At 34.3% G+C, this 25,204-nt stretch overlaps 1 protein-coding gene across 1 annotated transcript in view; it reads right to left on the reverse strand.

Annotated features, from left to right (window-relative positions):
* The window catches only part of DNAJC1 (DnaJ (Hsp40) homolog, subfamily C, member 1), a 68,314-nt gene extending 57,984 nt beyond the window's left edge, over window positions 1-10,330 (reverse strand). The window contains exons 1-5 of the mRNA XM_010007015.1: window positions 10,202-10,330; window positions 9,362-9,408; window positions 2,763-2,928; window positions 1,795-1,892; window positions 668-761 (exon numbers count right to left, since the gene is read on the reverse strand). Coding sequence (XP_010005317.1) covers window positions 668-761; window positions 1,795-1,892; window positions 2,763-2,928; window positions 9,362-9,408; window positions 10,202-10,330 — 534 coding nt within the window. The remainder of the gene's footprint in view (window positions 1-667; window positions 762-1,794; window positions 1,893-2,762; window positions 2,929-9,361; window positions 9,409-10,201) is intronic.
* Between the last annotated feature and the right edge of the window lie 14,874 nt (window positions 10,331-25,204).

Raw genomic sequence — 25,204 nt, forward strand, 5'->3', positions numbered from 1 at the left:
ATGTGATACTAAAAGAACTGTGCTGATAACTGTTCTGACAATATTTACAGTGGATGAGTATCGGGTAGATGTTACAGCATAGATTAAAATGCCTGCAACATTTATGCTTATAAAATACAATCATACGTTTGCTACTTTACCTTAGTAATTTCAGGCATGAATTCATATCATTATCCAGTGACTTAAAAAAAGGTCACTAAATCAGAAAAAGACATCTCATTCTTCCCCCAAATTTAAATGATATATTAATATTCACTATGAGAACATAGCATTTGCCTATTTGAGATAAAAATGCTTTTGTTATCAGATTGCTTGAAAGATGTTTGTGTTCTTAATTAGATGTGTGTATATATATATATAGAGATATATATATATAGATATATATATCTATATATATATAATCCCTCTCCCATCATTTATTCTTGTAGTTTTGCCTAGCAGGAACTGCTGCTGAATTCCCTAGCATTAATATAAGTATAAAATGTATCCATATTTTGTTGATCTTCCAATATTAAATTTGCCTTCACAGAGTTTTGTTTGGTTTTTTTTAATATATATATTGGATATACTTGAGCCAGAAAATTAATAAGAACAAGTGCTACATAATTATGCATAATCACACAATCAAGAAAAATAAAGTAATATAACTTAAAAACATTTCTATTACCTGGAATAGCTGAGGTAAAGCTTTCACAGTGAGGCAGAACCATATTCCCAGCTTGCATGGAAGTAAGTCATGCCATTGTGGTTTGTCCAGCACTCTGCAGTCAAATAAAATTGCAAGTTTTTCATCACTGCCACAAGGTCTCAAAGTCAGAACTTTCCCACGATCTCCCTTTCAACATCTATGAAAATATGTAACTATATAAGATACATTTTGAATAATTCAAAAAGTGTAACAGCTAACTTCTAATAATTGCAGTGGTTTGATCTCTTAAAAAGGGCTTTTTTCCAGGAAAGTAAATTTATAAGCCACATACAGACTTCCATTTTTACAAAAAAACAAAACTGAAAAAACCTCAAGCCTCAACCAAGTGTTCACAAGTGCTGACAACCAGATATGAAGATTGAAGCATAAACAAAACAACACAAAAATTAATGTCATTTGCAGTTCACTGGAGCATTACTCACTGATGTCATCAGGAAAGGCAACTGGCAGAATGGTCTCTGATCTCCATCCTGCATTGATCCAGTTCATGCCCTTGCTGTGTGAACTATTGAAACCCTTTATTTCTTTCTATGAATCAATAGAAGAAATGGTATCTTTTGGAGTGTCCTAAAAAGTCACTATTTCCCTACGTGTTTCTTAACAAACATTGGTCTTAGAAGCCTATAGTAACATGCTTGGGTTTAAGTTAATCAGATAAAAAGCATTAAATCAGACAAGCATTAAAACCTCATAAGAACTCCTTTGCTTGGTATGGTAATAGAGTAGTGCTTAAATAAACTGAAATTTGTTAATTGTAGTCAAAAGCAAAAAACTTCAAATATGGAAAAAGATTTTAAATCTTCTAAAATAAACTTGTAGAAATAATAGCCTTCTATAAGCCACATGCCATTAATTCCATCTTGTACTATCGGTTTTTGCTGATCTGCTGAATAAACACCACACATGTATTTATAAATCAAAACCTGAAAACACATTCACACTGGCACACTTTGTATCAACAATGGCTGTTTCTACAGTTAACTTTTTCATAAAATATTCCAAAGATGCCAGTAGAAAATGACAGAACTAAACCAGTAGCTGATAAAATGTTTAAAAACACAGAAAACAAGCAAGTTCCTTCCCACCTTTCATTTTTGTCAAGAGCAGCAAGTTTGGTTTCATCTGTGTTCCTGCCGCCTGTTTTTTTCTTCTTCTCCCTTTTTTTTCTGCTAAGCAGTTCATCCTTGATGTAGAAAGAACTACGGTTACAGGTTATCATTAACATGTAAACCACAAATGTTACTGGGACTCTTCTGTGAAGGCTAAACAGTAGAGTAGCATTTATGCAAATGTATCTAGGGGTCCTACATGATTAAGTAAAATGATCTATCTTAACAATAACTGTTGCCATGGTATCCAGTCTTTAAACACACATGAAGTCCAGTTCTGTCACTCATGTGTATCTCCATAGCAATCAAAGTTTTCTAAGAGGAGAAAGCATTCAACTTGCCTCTTTTCTCATTCATCAACTTCAATAATGCAGTGGAAAATAAAAAAAGTAAATAGATGCTAATGTATGAATATTTTTCAAGTTTTGCTTTGTTTTTTTCTAGTCTACTAAGTGCAATAGATTTTTATAAGAAAAAAATAATGTGGTTTATATTGTTCACCAATGCCTACCTATCCTGCTAACAAAAAATGCCAAAACAAAAAAGCACTTAGCTAAGAACAAAGGCAAAGCAAGTATGACTTTTAAATGAATAAAAACTGGTCATTTTTAAGCAAACTTTGGTGAAACCATAGATATTACTACAGTAGCATATGATCATGCATCCATAGATAACAAAAGGGCTTTTATTCCTTCTCCTCTTTCCAGTTAAAAACCAAAGAACCATATCTTGCTATTCATTACCAATTCTGGAAAAACTGAGTAGTTTTTGTATTATTATTTCTGATGCTTTTAATGTCTCATTCTATAATTATCACCATTTAAAATATGATAAATCCACATTTGAAACAATGGAAGTGGTAGAGATTGCTATCATATGCAAAACTTCTGCAGGAAATTCAATACTAATAATTGAAGCAAGTTTCATTTATTACCAATACTTACCAGCTGTTTTTCCAGGTAGATTGACCAAACCACAGCATAATGACCCACTGTGAGTATAATGAACAAGAGTAATGCCAGCTCAGCATTGCTCATTTTTCTCACCCGCCTGTAGTAGAACACAGGCTGTCGCCAATCTGGTAGTCCATTGATCAGAATATCATCATACCTACAGTAGCAAATATAACAGGCTTTCATGGAGAGCTAAAAATGAAATAAGCCAAACCATCCAATTATAAACCAGAACAAATTATAACCCAGACTGCTTGAATAATACACACACACAAGATCATTTAGTAATTTAATTTTATTTATAGAGCAATGCCTTGTTTTGTCAGCTGCTAGGCCTGCATCTGTAAACAAACAGAATCCAGAACCAAGTACTGGAGAAACATATCTAGTCCTTTAAAAAAAAAATAATAAAAAAATTATTTTTAATTCCTCCTGCAACACCCCCCTTCCAGTTCATTCACATCTGAAATAACAGGCTTCTAGAAATGTAGATGTGTCCTACCTGCCTAGTAAACAGTGGGCAGGTCTCCATCATAGAAATAACTAACAAATAACAAACTACTAAAAGTGTAGCAAAGAACAGAAGTCTCAAACACTACAAACCCTTTCTTCTTTAACAAAATAAAAACACAAGTGCTGGGGGGAGGGGAGATATATCTTTGCTTTTGTTTTGCTCTTTAGTAGCACAATATCCATTAGGTAAAAAATGGTGCCAGACTTAACATCCATTCTGTGTCAGATATGAATTTAAGTTAAAGGCTTGATTTTGATGTTAGAAAACAAAGTTCACCACAGCTAGATGACTTTGATTTTTTGTTTGAAAAGCTGTCTCCAAAAATCAATCTTTTCTTTAATGGTTGAAGTTTACTCATACTACTGACTGTACAGTAACCATTTTATGACTATTTGTCAGTTTTTCTTCACAGCAGTGTCTTGAAATATCTTTGTAAATCTGAGGTGTTTTATTCACAGTATGTCATAATCAATTTAAAAATAAACAAAACACAGACATGTAAAACAGATTTTTCTATTTGTTAACTTTTCAAAGTAAAGTTTCAAACAAAAATCTCTATGGTAAGCTCAAAAACCTATATGTTCAAGATGTACAACCTGTTAATCTTAAATTGAACACAACTCATTACATATTCTAATCACACCATTCCCAGAATTAAATCTGCACTGAAAGGCCTAATTTGGTGCAACACATTGACCAAAATATTTTAATTAAAAATATTCTGAGTTAGTCGCAGGCCTAATTACAGGAATAGAAATAGGGCCTATATTGTCATGCAGGTCAGTAGAACTCAGTAGTAGGTTTTTCTCAAGTAAATTGACCGATCCAGGAATAATAGCGCAGCTGCTAAACTGCCAGTCTTGACATGTAAATCAATTTAAATGCAACAACTGCACTAGCTACTTTGATAGTTATTAAATTGATACCTTGGAGATGTACTAAAAAAATTTTCCCCAAGCAAATTTATTTTTTAAAGCAGAAAAAGAGGCAATGGTTTTCAATTAAAAATGTATTTTTTAAATTCAGCACTAAACTAAAAATCAAAAGCTAATTTTTGATAAAACACATCAAGTTGGCACCTTTATTTCTATGCAAAAGATTTACCATCTCAGTATTCTGCAGTGTTCTGAATGCTACCAGAAGCAAAATTAATATTACAAAATTCATGTTACAAAATTCTACCTTCCAGGACCATTGTTAGAATACTAAGATAAATATCCATTATTGCAAAATTGGAAATAATAACTTTTTTCCTTTTTCAGTGTCAGAACAAATTAACTACTGATGTCTTAACACAAACTTTGTTCAGAAAAATTGGTTAGCATGTTATGTCAAAACTTTGACTTAACTTCTTTTTACGTATTACACAGAGTTTTAGTATTTTAAAAATAATGCTTTTGCCACATATTATTTAGAATACAAGAAACTATACTAGAAACAAATCAGTCAAAAAATGAATTAGGTTGATACAGAGATTTCACAAAATTGTTGAAAAGCTCCAGAGAAATATAGTTAGCATCCAGGAAAAAAAAAATTAATACTACTGTAAATTTATTAAGCATTTGCCTTTCTTATCTACTAAGGCCTGTTAATCAATGTACTGAAAATGTAGCTACTGATTAAATAAGGTCCATATATGCTAATGGTAACAATACAGTAATATGTAAAACAAGATTGCAAAGTAACATTTGGCAACCAGGTTCTATTATAAATTATCTGTTAAGAAAAAATAAATTAAGACAGCAGAATCTCTTGCATTAAACACTTTAAACAGCACTCTGTATTTACTAGGCTATGTCCGCTGTTCTGAACAACAGTCTCCAAGGATTAAGTCTCAGAATCAATGCTCTATTGATTTTACTATCAATGAGCATTATGGCTCACACGACTGGCCATTTTAAGGGAAGATAGCTTCTATTATAACCCACTTTTTAGAATATATACTGTTAAAAGATAAATCACTGCTTTCAATAGTAATTAAGCTCTGTATTTGAAAAATAAAGATATCAATGATTTTTATGTTTTCAACTAGAAAATTATCCTACTGTAACTCAGAAGCTTCCCAGAATTTTTAAATCTTGATTTCCAAGTTTAGGATGTGGTTTAATTGAAAGCAACTTTCTCATTAAGCAGAATTTCTTTATAGAAACCTATAGTGACTGTGAAAGATACATAGCTAATCCACGTGCATCAAAAACTACATTCAAAATTTAATTACAGAACATTCTTCTTTTGGCAACCTGTATAAATTGTTACCCTGTGTCAGAAGAAAAATAATAATAAAAAAAGTCAAGCTGAAAAGGAAAAATACATCTGCAGTATTTTTTACTCAGACATATGTACACAGAATGCAGTAAATCTTTGACATATGAGTATGCCTGCTAGATGTCTCTGAAATGTAGTAGTCAGCAAGCTAAAAAACCCCAATGCACCAGTACAGAAACAAAAAGACAAAAAAAAAAAATCCCCGTTTATCACTTAGGTTGAATTTTTATTTTAAAACTCAGGTTTCTTTGCAAGACTTGTTAGGTTTGTGCCAACAAGTAACCAATTGAATTGCAAGATTATTAACATTTAATTCTTCTGTAAAGTTTGATTAAATAGTTTTTACAGCTTTTTTATAATCAGCTACATTGCAAGAAAAAAAAATAATAATCCATTAGCCATAGTAGCTAATTAAAGCATCATCTATTTTAATATAATTATAATTTACTTTTCCCTTTAAGAGAGGCCCTACATTTCATATTCAAAATAATTTTAGAGATTTCGTATACTTTATGTATTATAACCATTGAATTAATTAGATCTATTCTGAACTACAGGAAGATTGCATTGGCATTTTTTATTTTTGGGTTTTTTTTCCCTCAAGCTGTCAAAGACATCCAGTGCAACATCAGCCAGAACAATTTATACCTATGAATACAGACATTTAATTATAATGAGAGCTAAGATAAACACCTTTCTTAGTCTAAACAAGTATATCTTGATTCCTTTGCAAATGCTTCCTGTAATCAAGCCCACATTGTTACAGAAGATAGTCCTGGTAGGTAAAAAAAAGCTCCTTAAAATGGTAACATACAATGAAATTTAAATATAGGATTTTTGCCTAATTACAATTAATACAAGTGTGAAAAACTATCTACATTTTCATAATTTTAAAATAATCAAAGGCTAATAAAATTTATCATCATCGAATTGATTTACCAATAAATGCCTTAAAGAGTATTTCAGAAAATATACCTATCGCTACAAACCCTAAAGATAAAATTTTCTGTAGAATTTCACACACTCTGCTGTGTGCATATGAAACATAAAACACTATGTTCTTGTCCTGGTTTGAGCCAGGATAGAACCAATCTTCCTTCTTGTGATTTTACTTTTTGGTTAAGTTTCTTCTAAGTAGCTGCACTTGCTATAATTAACAGCGTGTTTCTCAGTCAGTGTCTGCTGCACTTATTTTATGTTACACACTGCCACACTAAACAATGTTAGAATATCAGAATGTTTTGATTATGTATTATTCAATGTGAGCAAGAGAAACGTACAACCATGGCAATATTCCTATATTCTGCAGTATAACTAATAATATTAGTATATTTCACATGCAATTATATAATTGCCTCAAAATAGCAAACCACATTTTAATTATAAAACTCTATTACAATTGTCTGTAGAGGAAATATACTATTTTAATAAAAGCTTCTGCCACCAGATAAAGTAAAAATTCACTGATAAACATGAAAGTACAAAGGTTTTAGAAAAATAATAACATAGAGTTGGCCAACAGATCTGCCTTTTTAGAATGCTGTCCCTGTACACACACAAACAATTAACACCTTTGACATTTACCAAGACATGGACAAAGGGTGTCATCAAACCCAGTCTTACTAATTCAAAATGCCTTAAGCACTCACTCGTACAGTGCAGAGCCTGTGCTGGCTCTACAGGCTGTGAGCACATAGGGACCAATGCTGGGCTCCATCTCTTCCGAGATAAACAGTGAAAGGCAGGAACAGTTGACTTCACTGTCCAGAAGCAGAGCCTGCAGCTCGCTCTTCTCGAGGTGATGTGATCCTGTGCCCCAAACCATTTAGATATCTGGTTTTAAAGGGATTCTCAGCTAAACTGCCAGTATTCCTCACCAACTCATTTGTATGAAACAGTAAGTAATTTCCATCTCATCCTATCAGGTCTTTAAGTGACTTCAGAAATAAAAATTATCAAATCAGCAAGAGGAAAAAAATTATACATAAATAAAAAAGTAGAAATATCCCAAAAAGCAAAAACTTTTCTTTTCCTCTGCTGTACAGTTGCAAGAGACCCCTGAGTTACCTCACAGCAGAAACAATACTAAAGGGGAGCAGGTCCTAGCACACTTACTTAAGACTTGTCTCAAAGACATGCGACAACAATGCCTTACAGGATACAGGACAGAACACCCACCATTTACAAGCTCAGCTAAGAGTTTATCATTATTCTGTGTAATGAATCTGATCAATAAGGTTTTTCTTAAAGAAAGGAGATCATACAGCCCTGCTACTCTACATGTTATTTCTAAACTCCACATATTTTTTCCAGAAAATTTTCTGAAGGTAAACACTATTTAATCAACTACAGATGCACTATCAACCACACATACACACTATGCAAGAAAAATACAACACTGTCTGTATACAAAAGTTTTTGACAGTTAAATCAATCTAAGCTAGAACAAATCTACTGCTGCTTGCATGTATCATTTGTAACTATTGTGCTGTACTAATTTATATTCTCACAAACTAGTTGGTCATATTCGGAATGCATACAGGGGTTAAAACCCTAATTTTTACAAGCTATTGCATCACAGTTCCATGCAAAAGGCTGCTGTTACAGTAGTAAGGAAATTCCTAGGAGTTCCATGCTGGAATTAAGTTCCAGCAACATCACAAAGAGTGACAATATCACAGAGAATGACAACATCACAAAGTGTATGTAAACAATTATTGAAACAAAAAGGTGGGAAATTTTTTAGATTAGTCATTTTTCAGGTGGTCTGAAACAATTTGTTATTTACAAATTACTAGAAACCATTAGTAAGTTGTTAGTAAACAACTTTAAAAATTTTCCTTGAGTAGAACTTCACAATGCAATTCTCTTCTGAGAAGTGAAATTAAAAAAAATGAAATTTCCAAAGGTATTTCTATGAAGTACATTTTCATGACACTTCAAGGGAGGATTATGAAAAAGTAGCTAATTGGTACTATAAAACCTGCACTCCAGCTAAGACATCTACAAAGCCAAAAACTCAAAGAAATGCCTTATGAAGCCCTGCTAAAAACCTGTAAGCTGAAAGATAATTTACCAGAACTCCGTCTTAAAAGCAAAACTTTCAGTGGCCCAGTTTTCCTGATAATCATGAGTTTACATATAAGTCCTCTTAAAAGAAAAGAAAAAAAAAAAAATCAAAACAGTCCCTCAGAGCAGATCAGCCACAGGTTTTCATTTCTTGATCCTATTCCCTTAAGGTACTGCTAGACCTGCTCCTGAAGCAGCAAGCAATAACTATAAGCTAATGAAAAAATTATACTATGTACATCAAAGTTTAAGTTATTACAGAAAATACACCTGAAAGAAATAACAATTAACTAAGCAACAGAAAACAATTTTGAAGAGGACACACCCTGGAAATAATCCCTAAATATCAGGCAACAAACGTTTTATTGATATAGTGAGACTGACGGTTGAATTGGTGTCTATTTTCAACCACAGCTGTAATAAAACAAGCAATGATAATTGACACAATGCACCAAAAAGTTAAATAATTGTTAAGTGTTTAAAAAATTGCTCCAAATAACTGCAAGCTTTTAAAGTTCTTTCAAATACTAGTTTTTAAAGCAGAATAACCCATCTATCACACAAAAATACACACCAGCTTCTCTTTAAAGTCCTGTACAGTGTTTAATTAAACAGCTACATAGGAATCACACACTTTAAAATATCAAAAAAATAATCTGAAGAATTTCAATTAAGTCAAATAAGATTTCAACATATCCCTGGCATGAATATTTTGTATAAGAACCTGTGAAAATTAACTAACCTCTGCCTCCTTTCTTCATCCTTTAAAACCTCGTAGATGGCCACCAACTAAAACAACAGAAAGAGAAAAAAAAACACACACAGGGGTTTACTTTAGGATTGAGTTTATGAAGTTCGAACAGCAGTATCACATTTTACATTTACCAACTAGTGGCTTTGCTAGTTGTCACTTTTCCCTATAACACTACAAGCAAACTCAGTATGAGAAAGTTACATGTTCATATACAAAGTATCACAGATATACAAACAAGCAACTTCAAAGACTTTTTTTGCCCCTCCTCAAATCTGTCAAATGGAGCCTTGTCTCTGTTACACCTTATAAAAAGAAGGTTTAATTTGTTTCACTCTAAAGATCTTACTGAAACTAAGTAGCCTGTATTTAGTCATTGTAGTATATTTTTAAAGGCAGTGCTAATTGTAACAGTCTCGTGGCTTCACTCTAAAGATTCAAAAGGCTAAAATACAAAAAATTAAAATTAATATTTTTCATTAAATTTTGCCTACATTTGACTTGCATTGAGACATGGTCAGAAGTTTTCCCTACTGCTTTAGAAAAGACTTATAAACAGTATTACATAAAGTGCAAAACATATTTTCTTCCTGAGAGCGTAAGCTGAAGTATTATTTTCAAATTACTTTTTAATACACAGGTAAATATTAAATCTGAGTTATTCAACAAATTAATTCCAAAAAGTGTACTTGTTTTCAATAAGGAAACTGCAATTAAATGTTCAACTTAGTAATCTGAAAGGTGTACTGTTGTTTTTAATAAAACAACATCATCGTAAAAGATTCTTATAATATTTTCCCTAAAACTTTTATTTCCACACATTGAACTTACTTGCCTAAACTGCGTTTCTGCATTTTCATCTTTATTCTTGTCTGGGTGTAAAATCAGTGAAAGCTTTCGATATGCTTTCCGAATGTCTGCAGATGAAGCATCCTGAAGAAGGAAAACAAAGCAAACCATCAGAAACTAATTCCCAGAACTTTAAGAGCTGAAGACAGACAACCAAGTGCAGGAGCTAAGGCAACATAATTTGAGACATTTAACGACCAAACCATGCAACTAGCCTAGCCTAAATGACTGAGCAGTCATTCAGTCCAATTCATCTTTCATCTTAACTTCCTTCATTACCATACACTCATTACAATGACATTTGCCAAAACTTTTAAACACTTTTGAGCTTAAAAGCTAACCCAGCCACCTTCTGCACCATTCAGAAGTTCAAATCAGAACTGAAAATTATTGCCTCTGCTTATTTTCAAGACAGACATTATTTCAGCAAATTATCATGCTCAATTTCCCAAATTCAGGACTTGCAATGAACTCTTCCCTTATTAATATATACATGTAATTCACCACTAATAGAACTTTCATTCAACTTGGGCTTCATCATGCCTAAGGAATTGTATTTTTCTAAAGTAACTTCAAATTGTAGTCTTGAAGCTATATTGTAGCACTGACATCAATCTATACCTTAATCATGGTAAGAATTGCATACATTTTGGGAGGAAAAAAACAACTCAGAACATAAAATGCATCAAGGATATACCAACCTAGCTGTACAATGCACAAATTTCTGAATTAAATGACTGCTGTTCAGCACATGCCATAGAGATATTCAGAAATTGAAGATTTTGAGAATTGTCTTACATAGTATATAGCTTTTATTCACCAGAAGATCCACAAAGCATCACATTTAAATAGAACTACTTGCATGCTATTACTAACATGTCTAAGGTAACATTTTAGAAATCAAATGTTTATCTCACTATTTTTATTTCTTGATTTTATATATATTGTCCCCCAGCATATTTTCTCTCTCAAATTACAGCATCAATAGGGATTAAAAAATGCCAAAACCCAAATGTGAATGAGCTGTGAGAGGAACAGAGCTGAAATAAGATAATAATTAATGCAATACTGTAATTAGTCTGTCAGGATTTTTATTACAAATAATTATTTTAATTTTAAATTTTTCAGTTTTATAACATGAGGCTATAATAATGCTGCAGACAAGTTTGGGCCAGGAGTGAACAAAAGAAAGACTGGAGGAAATGGAAGGGGAAAAGGATAAAGTGGGAAAAAATGCAGAATTGGAGAAAATTCAGCTTTGAAGTTGTATTTTAAGGGATTTGATATTATCCCCTACCGCAAGACCAAAGTTCCCATAGTCTCTTGGCTGTCAAAGGAAGGTGCTTTTACTCTTCATAGGGAAGATTTCTCCTGAATTTTTTTTTTTAATTGATTCTTTTTTAAATTTTCCAACAGCTACTTTTAAGGCATGTGCATACCAATGCAGAATTCCTCTGGTTAAGAAACAGCTTCCTTCCAGCTTGATTAGTATCAGTGAGTTGTTTCATACTGCCATTGCTTTATAGCTCTAACTCTTAATTAGGAAGAGACAGTGAATAAATATCTATACTAAGTGCAAAGAAACAAAATTCTTGAGATGTAGTTGTCATAGAATTATATTAAATAAATCTTTTAAAAAACAGGGAGACCATGATAACCTTAAGAAACTAGTAGCTCCAGACCATGTATATGGGGTAAACAACAGCTTATTCCTTCTCCACCACACATGTAGATGTGTTTGGTATTATTTTTTTGAACACTCCCGATGAACGGTTAAAAGCCTTATAAAACATTAAAGAGTTATCCCACATTATTCTTCCAGTTACTTCAAAAGTAAACAAGCAAAAAAATAGTATTTTCAGTTGTGCCCAAACAATTTAAACTTTAGTTTTATTTGGGAGCAACATAATTGTTAGTGTAAAGGTCAGGACAAAAGGTAATTTCATCTGTTTCATGCTTAAGCAATGCAAGAGATCCTAAGTCAACTCTGAAAGAATAAAGTTCCTTGAATATTTATGTTGCTTCACCTTGAGACATTGAAACAACAATGTATACATTTACACAAATTGTTCATCTTAATTAACAAATACAGTTCAGAGATCGATTTCTTTGTCCTCCACTATACCCAATCAGCCACTGCATAAAACAACCGTGAGCTTGTCTTCAAAACAAAATACAGTATTTCATCACTACTATAGCCAATAAAAATCAGGAAATAGTTAACTGGCCATGGTTTTAACTAAACCATGAAAGTGATCTTTATAGATGTAACAGCTAAATGTAATTAAGCCCCTAAAAGGTTAAGAAGGGGACAATAATAGTAATAAGTAATTAAACATGGGATGTTGATGTAAATTATTTAATCACCCTGGTCCACATAAATCTCTAAAGCTACAGTAAGTCTGCCAGCTAACTGATTCTTCACAATGCTGTCAAACACAACAGAGGAAAATGTTATATGTTCCAAACATTTTGCTAATCAGTGCTACCTTCGGGTACTGTCAGGCATCTTCAGACCAGGTGCCAGATCCTCCAGGAGTTGTCCTAAACAAAAGTGGCTGGTTTTTGAGAGAAGCCTCTTAACACTACACAACTTCCTAGCAGTGTATGACCATAAATAATCTACAAAGAATTATAACTTTCAAACTAAGAAAGAAACATCTATCATGTGGAAATCAGTTGTTGTAAGAGACTTCCATTTAGAGCTAACTGACTCCATAGGTCAATTTCAGTAACATTTCCATAAAGGCCAAGCAGCAAAACTCTGCATTAAGAGCCAGTGTTTTCTACAAACTAAGATAGTATTTTACATATTAGGACAGAAGTCCAAAGATTAGAGAGAGAAAGCCATGACCACATTAAGGTTTTGTTTTAAAGAAAAAGCTCAGAAGATGTGTTGGATGGTTTCATTTACAATTCAGAAATCTCCATCTCAGTTGCAGCTTAGGAGGGAGAAATGCAATCTGTATGGGTCTATCAGTTAATAGAAGAAGCTGGTGATACAAACAGCTAGAGCAGCTAGTGCATTCAGTGATTTCTCCAATACAGTACTTCAGGTTGGCGAGTTTGCCACCAATTAAGGTAAATGAGCCTGTCACACTGTCTCCCTCATGTGGATACAAACATCAAAGGCATCATCCTATTTCCTGATAACTATTTTTTCAAAACACTGTTCCATCATACTTCCAGGATTGAACACCTCTTTAGACACCCGTTTCCAGTTATCAAATCTTACAAGTTGAGAACTACCCTCAATGCAACAACAGCTCCTGCTTCCATGCCCAGCATCTAAATCCACTTTCATATGAGTCACTGCTGTTCAGGAGGGAAAAAGGTAACACCCCGTCACATGTATTTTGAAAAACAAAGTATAATATAAGTGCTAATACTAAAAAATAATACAAAATGAATGTTTTAAGCTAAAGTAAAAACTCCTCAACTGCCAGCTGCATAGCTGGAAAAAAAAGGCACATATTAGACAAGTCAATGAAGTAAAAGCTTTTGCTTGCTAGAATTACCTCAGAAATACCAAACTGCAAGTCTGTATTTAGAGTTTGGCCTCCTATACATCCAAAAATGCATTTATTCATGTGGGGCTTTTAAAATTGCTAACACTTCACTGAACAAGCAGAGCGTCCATGATGTGTCTTGTTCCATGACCTCTAGGTAGAATTTAGAAGTTCAGTGTTTTACACTTCTTTGCATAATCCTTTACACTAAAACCAAGTATTTTAACACAAACAAAATTACCATTTCAAGGAATCAACAATGTGTCAAGAGATACACATTTTTCTTAAAGTACTCTGTAGGGATTTTTTATTTTTGTCATCAGATTTCCAGAATGGGGGAGAAGAGGAAACATTCTTTTTGCTATGTTGATTACTTCTGGCAGCTTGTTAAATTCAGACAATTAAAAATACATTACTAAATTTTATTTTTCTCAGCATCATTTTCATATTCTTTTGTATTACCAAGAAAATGTTCATCATTCGACTAAAAATACATAAGGAGAAACAAGTAGAGGATTTTTTTTACAAGTAAAAAAGGAAATAATTTAAATAGGTATTCGCCTTCCATTTTTTAAAGTTAAATTCTTGCTGAAAGTGCACAGAGATTGAAATCTGATCTCCTCCTCTGTCTGTACAAATTCAGACCCCCACCTATAGAGTTCCCTTCCACCTTTACAATAAATACAAAAACTGGTGTCATACCATACATTACTCCATTGCCTTCTAGTCCTCATGTAACCATGATTACTAATGAAGCTAAAAAAAAAGCCTCATTGTGGTCCCAAGACAATTCTTGGTGAACACATAACGTATCAGATATTGCCATAGGCAAATAGTGATTAGGTCAAGGGGAAAAAAATAATCAATGTCTACATAGTTTTCACTTACTAACATATACAATTCAAAACCTAAATTGTTCCCTAGAGTACAATGCAGTTATACAACAAGACTTAGTTACTTACAATTTAGCAACTGCTTCTAAGGCAGTAAATGTGCTCAATTCATCTTGGGTTTTAAATATGCCTGCTGATGCCTTCAAATAGGTGGTATTATCTTTATTAGCAATGGGAAGGTACATGGTCCAAAAGACCAAGTATGCAGATAGAAATCACACTTCTATTCACTTGCAGGTCATTGCAGTGCTGCTGAATAACTAGAATTTTCCACAGCATGTTACTGAAGCTACAGAGCAACCAAAAGTGTCAATTCTATAGAGACCAACTGACTGTATTTCCAAGTGTGAATCTTATACTCAGAAATAAATGCAGTGCATGCAGGCCTCCATGAGGCCTTTTTCAGCCTTCTCAAATTATAAATCAAACTTATATAACTCTTGCATTGGGTTTTTTTATTATTCAAGAACAATTTGAATGTATATGGTTTCTTCAACAAAATACTCTATTTAGAATTTTTATGTAGAAGATGTAAGTTACTACTTTCCTTTTGGCAACCATCATGTATACCAGCTGAAGCAGAATGGTACAGAGAAAAAGAAACAGAAAGTAAGCTTCGTAAATTTAAAGTTGCATATTTTTCTTCTGTGGTTAGAAATGGCAGATACACAGGCTGTCCCATAAATATTCACAAAACAAGCAGGAACAGATAACTGGACAGAAACTAAATTTGTCTATTAAATACAGTGTCAACACTGCTACTTTCTACCTAGCTGTTTTCATGTGAAGTCTGCAGAAAACTAATATCCATAAGTGCCAGAGACCAAACAAACATGACTGTAGACCAACAATTAAATATCCACAGTCCTCATTCCTTAAGCAACATCAAGGAACACAGTGTGACCCCACCTAAGTGCCGCCTCCTCATTCAGGGACAGAAAAGCAACCACTGTTGCTCCACAAACCTTCTCTAGGTAATCCTTAGGATGAAAACCCTTAAACCATGGCCCTTCTTCCAACCTCATTCTCACCCCCACTTTGGTTCAACATAGGCTGCCACATACCTCTTCAGCCTGCTTGAAGGCCACTCTGACTCTGGAAGTTTACCACCAAAACTGTATAAATTCAAATGCATTCACTCTCAGAAACAAAAACATTCCTACGATCAGAACCACTAGCCTGAAGTGTCAAAACACATACCTTCTGTGTGCAAACACAAGCACCCATTTCCTCAAACACCTTCTCAGAAAGTAATTTCCCTTTAAAAAATTACAGCAATTAAAAAAAAATAAATCACACTTGCATGTTCTTTCTACACACAAAAAATGCTCAGTAGCATCAGGAGAAAAAGCAACAACTACATAGAGCAGGTTTATCCATCTCTAGCATAGTTGCTCCTCTAACAGCAGCAACAGCACAAAACTAGGAAATAAATCAAATTTCACCCATATCAAACTTGATTAAAATACCACTCCCGTATTTGCTTCACATGCATCCACTGCAACCTGGTTCTAATTCAAGCTCCCGTGACCAAATTAGTTCCAAGAAGTACACCTGAGTTTACCAAGCGAAATAGAATTCTGTAGCAAATCCCAGAAGTGGAAGGGACCTGCTGGCAATTCTGAAGAATATAACTCTAGGAAAGAAAAGACCAGGTGTTATCTGGACTTTAACAGTTAACACATGCCAGCTGAATTTTGGCTTAAATTTCTTGCTGCTTAAACACTGTTCAATTCACCCTTTATTTTTATTGAACTTCTTGCTAAGACAGTCTTCTTTTTCAAGGACATAAAACGAGTTAAATCCAAATTTGCTGCTTCTCTACATATTAATGCTCCGAGTACACCCAAGCAGGACAGAAGATCTGTTCTGCTGCAAACCCGAGCCATGTGTCTCACAACATTCCGTTGATTTAAACTGAATAACAGCACAGCAGGAAAATACACAGGAACTAAAAATAATGCTAAAAAGGTGTTTTAATGCTTTTTTATGTTGCTACGTTTTAAAGCAATTCATGAAATGAAAATGAATACAAACCAGCACAATGTATTCCTGTGAGCTTCTGATAACTGGCACAATCCCTTCACTGGCATGTTTGTTTCCAGGGGAGTGTGTCAAATGAAAGACGACTCTGTTTTCAGCCTAGCATGCCAAATGAATGAAAATTCTGCTGCCTCATGCTTGAGAAACCTAAAAAAGTGTTCTCCTCAGCACATGAGCACAATTACATGGGCTTAGGTTTTCTTGGCCAATTTGAACTCTATATATTATGTAATTTTTCTTCTTCTGTTGAAGCTATTTTAGCCTTTTACCTATTCTACTTAGATTTTCAGAAACTGATTACTTAAGAAAATCAGACTGCCCAACAGTACACTTCTGTTTCACCATAAGTTATGATTTAACATGAGCTTTGTCACCAAGATGCAGAGAACACTCACCAAATCTCAACATTTTTAGAATTACACTTCAAATTCAAAATAGAGAAAAGCCATCAAGCAACAACTGAGGACATTATTCAGGCTAATACCAACTAATTCAAAATCCTGCCTACTGTTACAGTTTGTTTCCATTTAGTTTTTAATTCAGGTAATTCAAAAGGAATGGATAAGATGATATCTTTTAGTTATTTCACATGTTTTTCCAGGAACAGTTACATATTTATTTTTATTCCATTTAATATATTACATTTTTTGTTTACGCATTTATATAATGAATTACTTAAAAAAAATTTAATATAGTTGTATGTATTTAAATATTCTTGCCCATGTCTCCTTATGGGCTAACAGAAGGTGTTTCCACGGCATTCTCTTGAAATTTGCCTGTTGCATCACAGCTTTCCAATTCATATGTCTAAGTATCACCTACAAATTTCCTGATTCTGCAATATATTCACAGAAAATAAATTGCTACAAAGAAAGACCACTGCTTTTACAGTCCAGGTTGGCAGTGAAAGCAAAATGTGATGTCTCCTGCAGTGCATTTCTTGCTCAATGTCTTTGCCCCCAGATAGCACAGTGCCCCTATGTACCAGAGAGGAGATGCTACACCCAAGGAGAGCTGAAAGCAACCCACACTCACCACTGTGGAGCATCAGTGTAAGGCAGAAAAAAATTTGGATCCAACAAGAATCCTTCCTACAACTTAATGCCCAAAAAATGCTATTTGATTGTTTATATCATTTTCTTGCTATGTTTCAGCTTTGGTATTTTTCCAACCTTTTTCCAGAGGGTAAGGAATTAAAGGAAATTAGAGAATCAGCCAGGCTACATGCATACCAGACCGTTACCTTCTCCTCCCTCTTCCTTATCCATCTCTCATTACACACTTCTGCCAAAACTGACAGTACTGAACTATATGCTCTTACACACCTAGCCTGTCTTTCAAACTGCTACACAGATCACAATTTAAGCATAATTTTTTTGGAAGGAGTTAGGTCTTAAGGAAAACCAAAGGCAAAAATAAATTAATAAAAATATAATAATACCCAAAAAATGTTTGGGCTACTAATTACTAAATTACTGTGTCACCTAAAATATTGCTGTTACTTTTGTGACTACATTTTTAATTGACTTGTAAGCTCTAAAGCTTTTCATATATTTTAAAGGTGTTTAATATAATCCTTTCTGATGTCTAAAAAATTAGGAAAAGGCATACAAGAAAGGATATAGAACGTATGGCTGTAAAGAAAATATCATAAAGCCGTTTAAGCACAGAACAACTATCTCCAACACAGAGGTTTTTTAAAAAATCTACCCATTATCTTATGCATCAGCACAACATTTACATGGTGAACAATCCCCATAAGCATCAACTTTCAGAATAAACATTAACCATTTATCAGCAACTTCCTCAGTTCTATCAGCAGTGAAAGACACCTATTTATATGCCTACACACATCTCTCATATTTTTTCATACACCCTCACACAGATGCTAACATAAAAAACCTGTGTAAACAAGCGTACCTCCCCAGCAGTCCTAATGCTCACACACTGCTCTAATTTATGTTTGCAATTGTTGCTCAATAAGTATTTTAGGAACACAGTTAGATAAAAGCTTGTACATAAGCTTGGAATGAGTAGACCAGTCATCATTTTCCTATTTTGTCTTAAATAATGTTTTTAATGCAGAATGTTTTTTAAAGAAATTACAAAAACATGGGTATCATGAAGCTTCTCTTGCAGATGCAAAACAAACTGGAAAAAACTAAATCATGCCTTGAATAGACAAAGGACCTAACTGTCAAAAATTAAAAACTGTATCAAAAAGGATTTTATGAGTTCTCTCACATGTCTACTAATATTGAATATTTTAACGAGCAAGTTGAATTACAGAATCACTATTAAACTGGCGGTTAATACTAACCTGGGAAAGATACTGTTGAAGAGAATTAGAATTCTAAAAGATTCTAACACATTGAAAAAGTGCTCTAAAAAAAATTACATTATTTCCTAAAATAAAAATCTAATGGTCTGGATGGAACTCATCAACTACACAAACACAGGACAAGAAAGGCAGTTAGGCAGAAATGATCAGTGAATCACTAGTTGGGCATGAGTCCCCAGCATGACGTTGCCTTTCTGTGCAGTACAGCCCACAGTGACACAAGCAGCACGGTAACGAGCAACTGTGCCATCTCATGCAGGAAACGCAAGACCTCAGCAGATTGCTGCATCCAGTTCAAACAATATGGTTAAAGAAAGCTATAACCCTAGTTGGAAAATGAGGAAAAAAATCTGAATGCTAAGTCTAGGAAGGGGAAAAAAAAAAAAAAAGTTACTTTTTCAGAAAAACTGAAAGCACAAGAGTGACTTAAGTCTAAAGAAAGCTCACACAAGGAAATAACATCTTCAAACATGCAAAAGATAGCTGTAAAGAAAAACAGAATAATTGCCTTGTCTGATTTATCAGGGCTAAGCAGTAACAGTCAGATAACAGTATGTTATATCTGATTAAAGTTAAGTATCAGGAAAAAATCCTAGAAGCATCACTAGCATATAATTGGAACAGCCTTCTGAAACCTCCTTTGCAAGCAGGTCTTGCATACATTTATCAGGTGTGACTTAGATTTAACCAGTTAATTCTACTGCAAGAGGGTACAGTAGGTCAGTAACAGTCCTATATTTTAGAATCTAAATATCCTTCTGATAATCAATTTCATAATTACTCTGAAGATACTCCAACTGGATTTACTGCATCTGTTTACGTAGTTTAAACGGTCCTGGCAAAAAGACAGTATTGCTGTCACACTGAAGAGGACAGATGCTCGGAAGCATCAATGAGATTTTCAGAAAACCTAAAAGGGCTTCAAAAGGAGTGGCAAGTATCAAAAGGTGGCAGGAAACACTTTGCTATCAATTTGAAGTCACGTGGGACCCTACTCCATGACTTGGACCACCAGACATCAGGCTTATATTTCCTGTTACACAGCAGGTACTCTAAACTACTAAGAAAGTTATCATTTATTAAATGAAAACTAATGAATCATCTACATAATTTGAGTCTACAATACTTTCTCCATCAATTATCAGCTTTAGTCTTGAAAAATAATACAGAACAGTATGATCAGCAAGGTTCCTTGATATTGTCAGATGAAAATAAAGACTAAAATAAACAAGAAAAGCAAGTAGGAATTTCTACAGATATCATTAAAATGTTTTAAAATTCAAACTATTCCTTTAAAAGTGTTCTGTATTTGATTTATCATAAATACATACTTAATTCTTGCAACAAAAACACCTACATGAGGATATGGTAGAACCACTATAGTAAACCATATCCAGACACAGCAGTTATAATTTAATTTATTACAGAAATCTCTCTCAAAATCGTATGTTTAAAATATATTTATATCTTTTTAATAAATATATTTAATATATTTGTATTTGATTCTACCCTCCTTTTCCTATTTACATATCTTCTGTACCATACCATAATATTTTTGAGCCTGGAAGGCATGATGCGTTCACTGAGATCAATAATTTTTTAATCTCACTGCTACAAAATCCACATTGTTCAGTTTGGATAAATCCTTAAAACCTTTAACCATAGTTAAATCAAAGGCATTAAAAAAAACATCTCATGTATGAGGGAGTTATGTCTTCCTCAAACAAGATCATATGAAGGAAACTTTACTCTCCTCCTCCCTCAAGGAGAAATTGTTCCACCATTAATTTTTTTGGCACATAGAACAGAAATTCTAAAAATATTTATACCTTAAAATACGCAAATTTAAGTTATTAGATTATTTTTTTAACCTCAAACCCAACTGATCAGAAGTGGCAAAGTTCTGTATAATTTTAACCAAAGATGCTTCATTACAGATTATGTTAAGGTAACTTTGAGATCAAACAGGATACTAACACCTCTGAAAGCCCTAAAACATTTATAAACTTGGATTCATTTATTAAAAAATTATTTCTCTGAGTGTTTTTTCAAATGCATTGCTTTAAACAGCTAGGTTTATTAAGAACTACCAGGAACATTTATCAAATTCCTTCCTTCTTAATTTAGAACACCTTCTACTGAACTAGTTAGGATTTAGCCCTACCAGTCACGTATAAGAGTCAAGTAATGATCCCTTTATATTCATTAACTACCCTTTTAATGAGCTATTACTACCTCGGGATTCAGAAGACCTCAGGGAGGTTGTAACATGCCACTACCTATATAGTAATTCACTGCTGAGTTAGTACATAGCCTCCTTGAAAGAATATAGAAATGCCCTACATTACTCTCTGTAGTACAGATGTCAGCATCAGCAAAATTTCTGCACATAAGACACATCCAGGCCTAAAACTTAACTAACAACTCAGGTAAAACTCTAGTAAGTTTAACAGATTACCTATTACTATGGCCTACCACTTCGCTAGAAGTTATCACACTCCTAAAAAAAGTGAGCTGAAAGGATAAGCATTGCCTGACCACCTCAACTCATAGTTTGATGGCATAAAACATGGTAGGTCTGATAAAGGGCCAGGGCAGAAGGCAGGGGACACCAACACCCCAAAAGACTATTCACAAAACGTGTAGAGTCTGAATGAGCCATATATTAACCTGCTTATGTTCAAAGGTACCTGGATAAAGAAGTAAAGCACAGGATTAGAAGCCATCAATTAAAATTCACACAGAAAATTAATTTATAAACGACTGAAAGCTAAATAAAATGAAATTTTTGCAATTGTGCCCATAATAAAGGAAAGAAAAACACAAACCAAAAACTCACAACAATAACATATATATGCAATAACTTGTGATGGAACTGACTTGAAGACAGGCCTTCCCGTTCACCAGCAATTTTGGACAGAAAACTGTGACTAAGATCACAAAAAAAAAATGCTTATCTGATATTATTTGCAGTGAGAATAAGCCAAATAATCCTTAAGATAATTACCTCTCAAGATTTATGGCAGCTGTGGGCTGATACTGTTACACACAGTCTGTAACACTGTGTAACACAGTGTGTAACACTGTTCCCTGAATTGCCCTCTATGTTTTTCAAATAAAAATGTTTTAACTTAAAGTTCTCAGGCCCAACTGAGAGACAGAAATACCACTTCTCTGCTTTTCGTAAAGCCATTCCCTGCAAGATATTACTGCTCTTCTTTTCTATTACTACTTAGAGGCATTGTCTGCATCAGGGAAGGAGGGGAGTAATTCATGCTGCTCCATAAACTGCCTCCCTCTTGGCCCGCAAGTGCCAGAAGAGTAGAAGAGAGACTCTACCCAAACTGAGAGACCCTTACAATGGGGCATTCCCCTACAAAAGCAGCCTAGGGAACAGCTGGTAGAGGCAGCATGTGCCAAGCAATATCCACAGCAAGGCTGCAGCTCAACCAGATGCTCTAAGAACCCAGACAAGTCTAGAAGAGACAGAGGGCAGGTCTGCACACGGAGAAGATATGTGTGAAGTAAACACTTCTCCTGATCTTCTTTAAGTGTTCATCTGTTAGGTGAGTGCAACATCCAGCCACCTCATCTCTACAAAAGGTAGTGGGTATCAAATACATGTATGTGCCTGCTTCTCTCCTTAGACATCAAAATAATTCAGCAAAATGAAGTTTCTTTTGCTGGGAAGGTAAATACCCTTGTCACCATCACCGGGGGCTGAGAGGGGCAAAAGAATAGCTCTTACTTAATACTCCCTCTGAAGTCACAAGTGAAACAGATTGGGAAATCTTCCCTGCTCCTGAGAGAAAAATAAGTAAAGGGGGAAAATGTAAAGTCAGTTTTTCAGCCACTGACACTAAAAGGGTGCAGTTGTATGAAGCATATTTGTCTCTCATCTTCACTCATTCACCCATAGAGATCTATTCTCAAATCACAACAGAAGAGTCAGAATAGGACAGCTGAAGAGATCTCTTGCTTCCTCCATCCCCATTGTCATTTCCCCACCACTACAAGAAGTGACAGAGAAGAGAAATTTTCTTTTCAAACATGTATTTTAAAGATAATCCTCTATCTGGAAGCAGTACAGAGAGCAATAGTCAACTGCAGGAACTACGAAGTCAGGTAAGAAGAGTTGTTAGGAAGACAAAAAATGAAAAGGGAGGAAAGACTAAAATAAAGGGAGAAAGTATGTCTTTTTCTATGCCTGTGAAAAAGAAGAATCATCATTTGAGGGAGCAGCAATAAAAGCTTGGCCACTAATTACGTTACCAGGAATCTGTTTCAGCCAACAGATTACAGAAGAATTTACTCACCTCTCTACATGGGATTACAGGATTATTAGCGTCAAAGATACCAGTGAAAATCAGAAGACAAAACTGTGGTCCTATCGCCATAAGTTAAAACACTGACAAATGTACAGTATTTCAAATGGAAAAGATACAGGAAAAGTTCTGTGATCGTGGGACTTAAATGAAGCAAAGATAAATACTAAGGTGAGTTATCCCCAAAGTTTTCAAGTTATAAAGTCAAGACTAAAAAACAAACACTCAGACATATATTCAGTAAGTAACTTTTGAAGAGGAAAGGACTGAAATTTTAAGTCCACAACCTACTACAAGGATAAAAGGATTCTGTTACTGGCAATCCCATAAGTATCAATAATAGGCTAAAACCATGTTTCCCTCTGTCTCATAATCACAGCCATGGAATCAAAAATTCAAGAAATTAAAAAGTATTCGATCAGATGCAATTTCTGCCTCTCATAACTTGTCCTTATTTGGAGGGAAAAAAAATCCAAACACAAAACAGTGGTGATGGAAACACTGTAAAACTATTTCTGGAATAATAAAATAAATTTAAAAAATCAGTCACAATAAGTACCACTGGCCAAAATAAAAAGGAAGAAGGGAACTAAAATGAGTCAGTTTCCCTGTCTAGCTCCCCACTTCCAATTAGTCCTACACAAACCCTGAGCCAACTTTAAGCAGATGCCAGTAGTGGAAGCTGTATACCCTGTGGCAATGTTGACAAAGAGCACACTGTTGGCAAACAGACCAAAAAGATTAAAATTTTTGGTTGAATTCTATTTCTGTTCTTTGAATTGAGAAAAAAGATAGTAACAACTTTTTTTCTTTTTTTTCCCCCAGATAGCAGGAGAACCTGTTGTTGAAGAATAATGAGATTGTTAAAAGATTTGAGTTTAATTAAATCTAAGTTATAAACTTAGACTTTAAAAATTAAGGAAGAACATAAATACGATAAAGATAATACATGCTAGAGATAAGACTGAGTATTCTGAACAGGTAAAGGAGATTCGGGAAGAACTCAGTGGTTCCCTGAAAAGGAACTACAGTCTGTCGTTACTCCTGCCACTCTGTCTTTATGCAACATACACAAGATGAGTGCTTACCCAGTGAGCAGCTATTCAGTATTTTTCTCAACACATTTGTTCATGTGTGGCCTCATCTGCTCTTAGCTGCATGCTGTTCAAACACGTTCAGAAGCTGTGGCCATTTGTTTTGAAGCCCATCACAATGGCATCAGAGTTCATCAATAATATTATTCACCATTGTAATATCTTGAGACACAAGCATGCGTAACTTTCCTTTTTTTTAATAGATTCCAAAATAAGGCACAGATTAAGATAAAAACTGTAGTAATCTCAGATGCTAACTTTATCTCAGATATGATTATTCCAAGTGCTCAGTATCAAACAACATTCCATACATTCAGAGCACAGACTTTAATCGATTTCAGCTGCAGCTGCAAACCCTCAGCATTTCTGCATATAAGCCTCTAGTATTACAAATTATGCAACCAGAATTGCAGAGCACTCAAATCAATTAGTCACCACTTGGGAAAAGTTTCATTTAAACGACTTGCCTAGCATCACACAGGAATTCTGCGGCAGAGAGAGGAACAGAATCCAATCCTCAAGGGCACTTTTCGTCTGACTAGCTTACCCATGAAACCATTTTTTTTTTCCCTGCCATCTTCTCCCCCACTCTACATACCCTCAACATCTACAGGTTAAACAGTTTTTACAGACAACAGTCTCTTTCAATACATAAGCCTGAAGCTGCACTGGGGCCAGATCTCTCCCTGAGCCTGAATAAGTAAAGACCCTGTAGAATATGATGTAGTGAATTAAAAATCATCACAATGAACAAGCACAAAGAAAGCAAATTAAGATTTG

The sequence above is a fragment of the Chaetura pelagica genome, unplaced genomic scaffold (genome assembly GCF_000747805.2).
Source record: "Chaetura pelagica isolate M959 unplaced genomic scaffold, ChaPel_1.0 scaffold17, whole genome shotgun sequence".
Lineage (NCBI taxonomy): Eukaryota > Metazoa > Chordata > Aves > Apodiformes > Apodidae > Chaetura > Chaetura pelagica.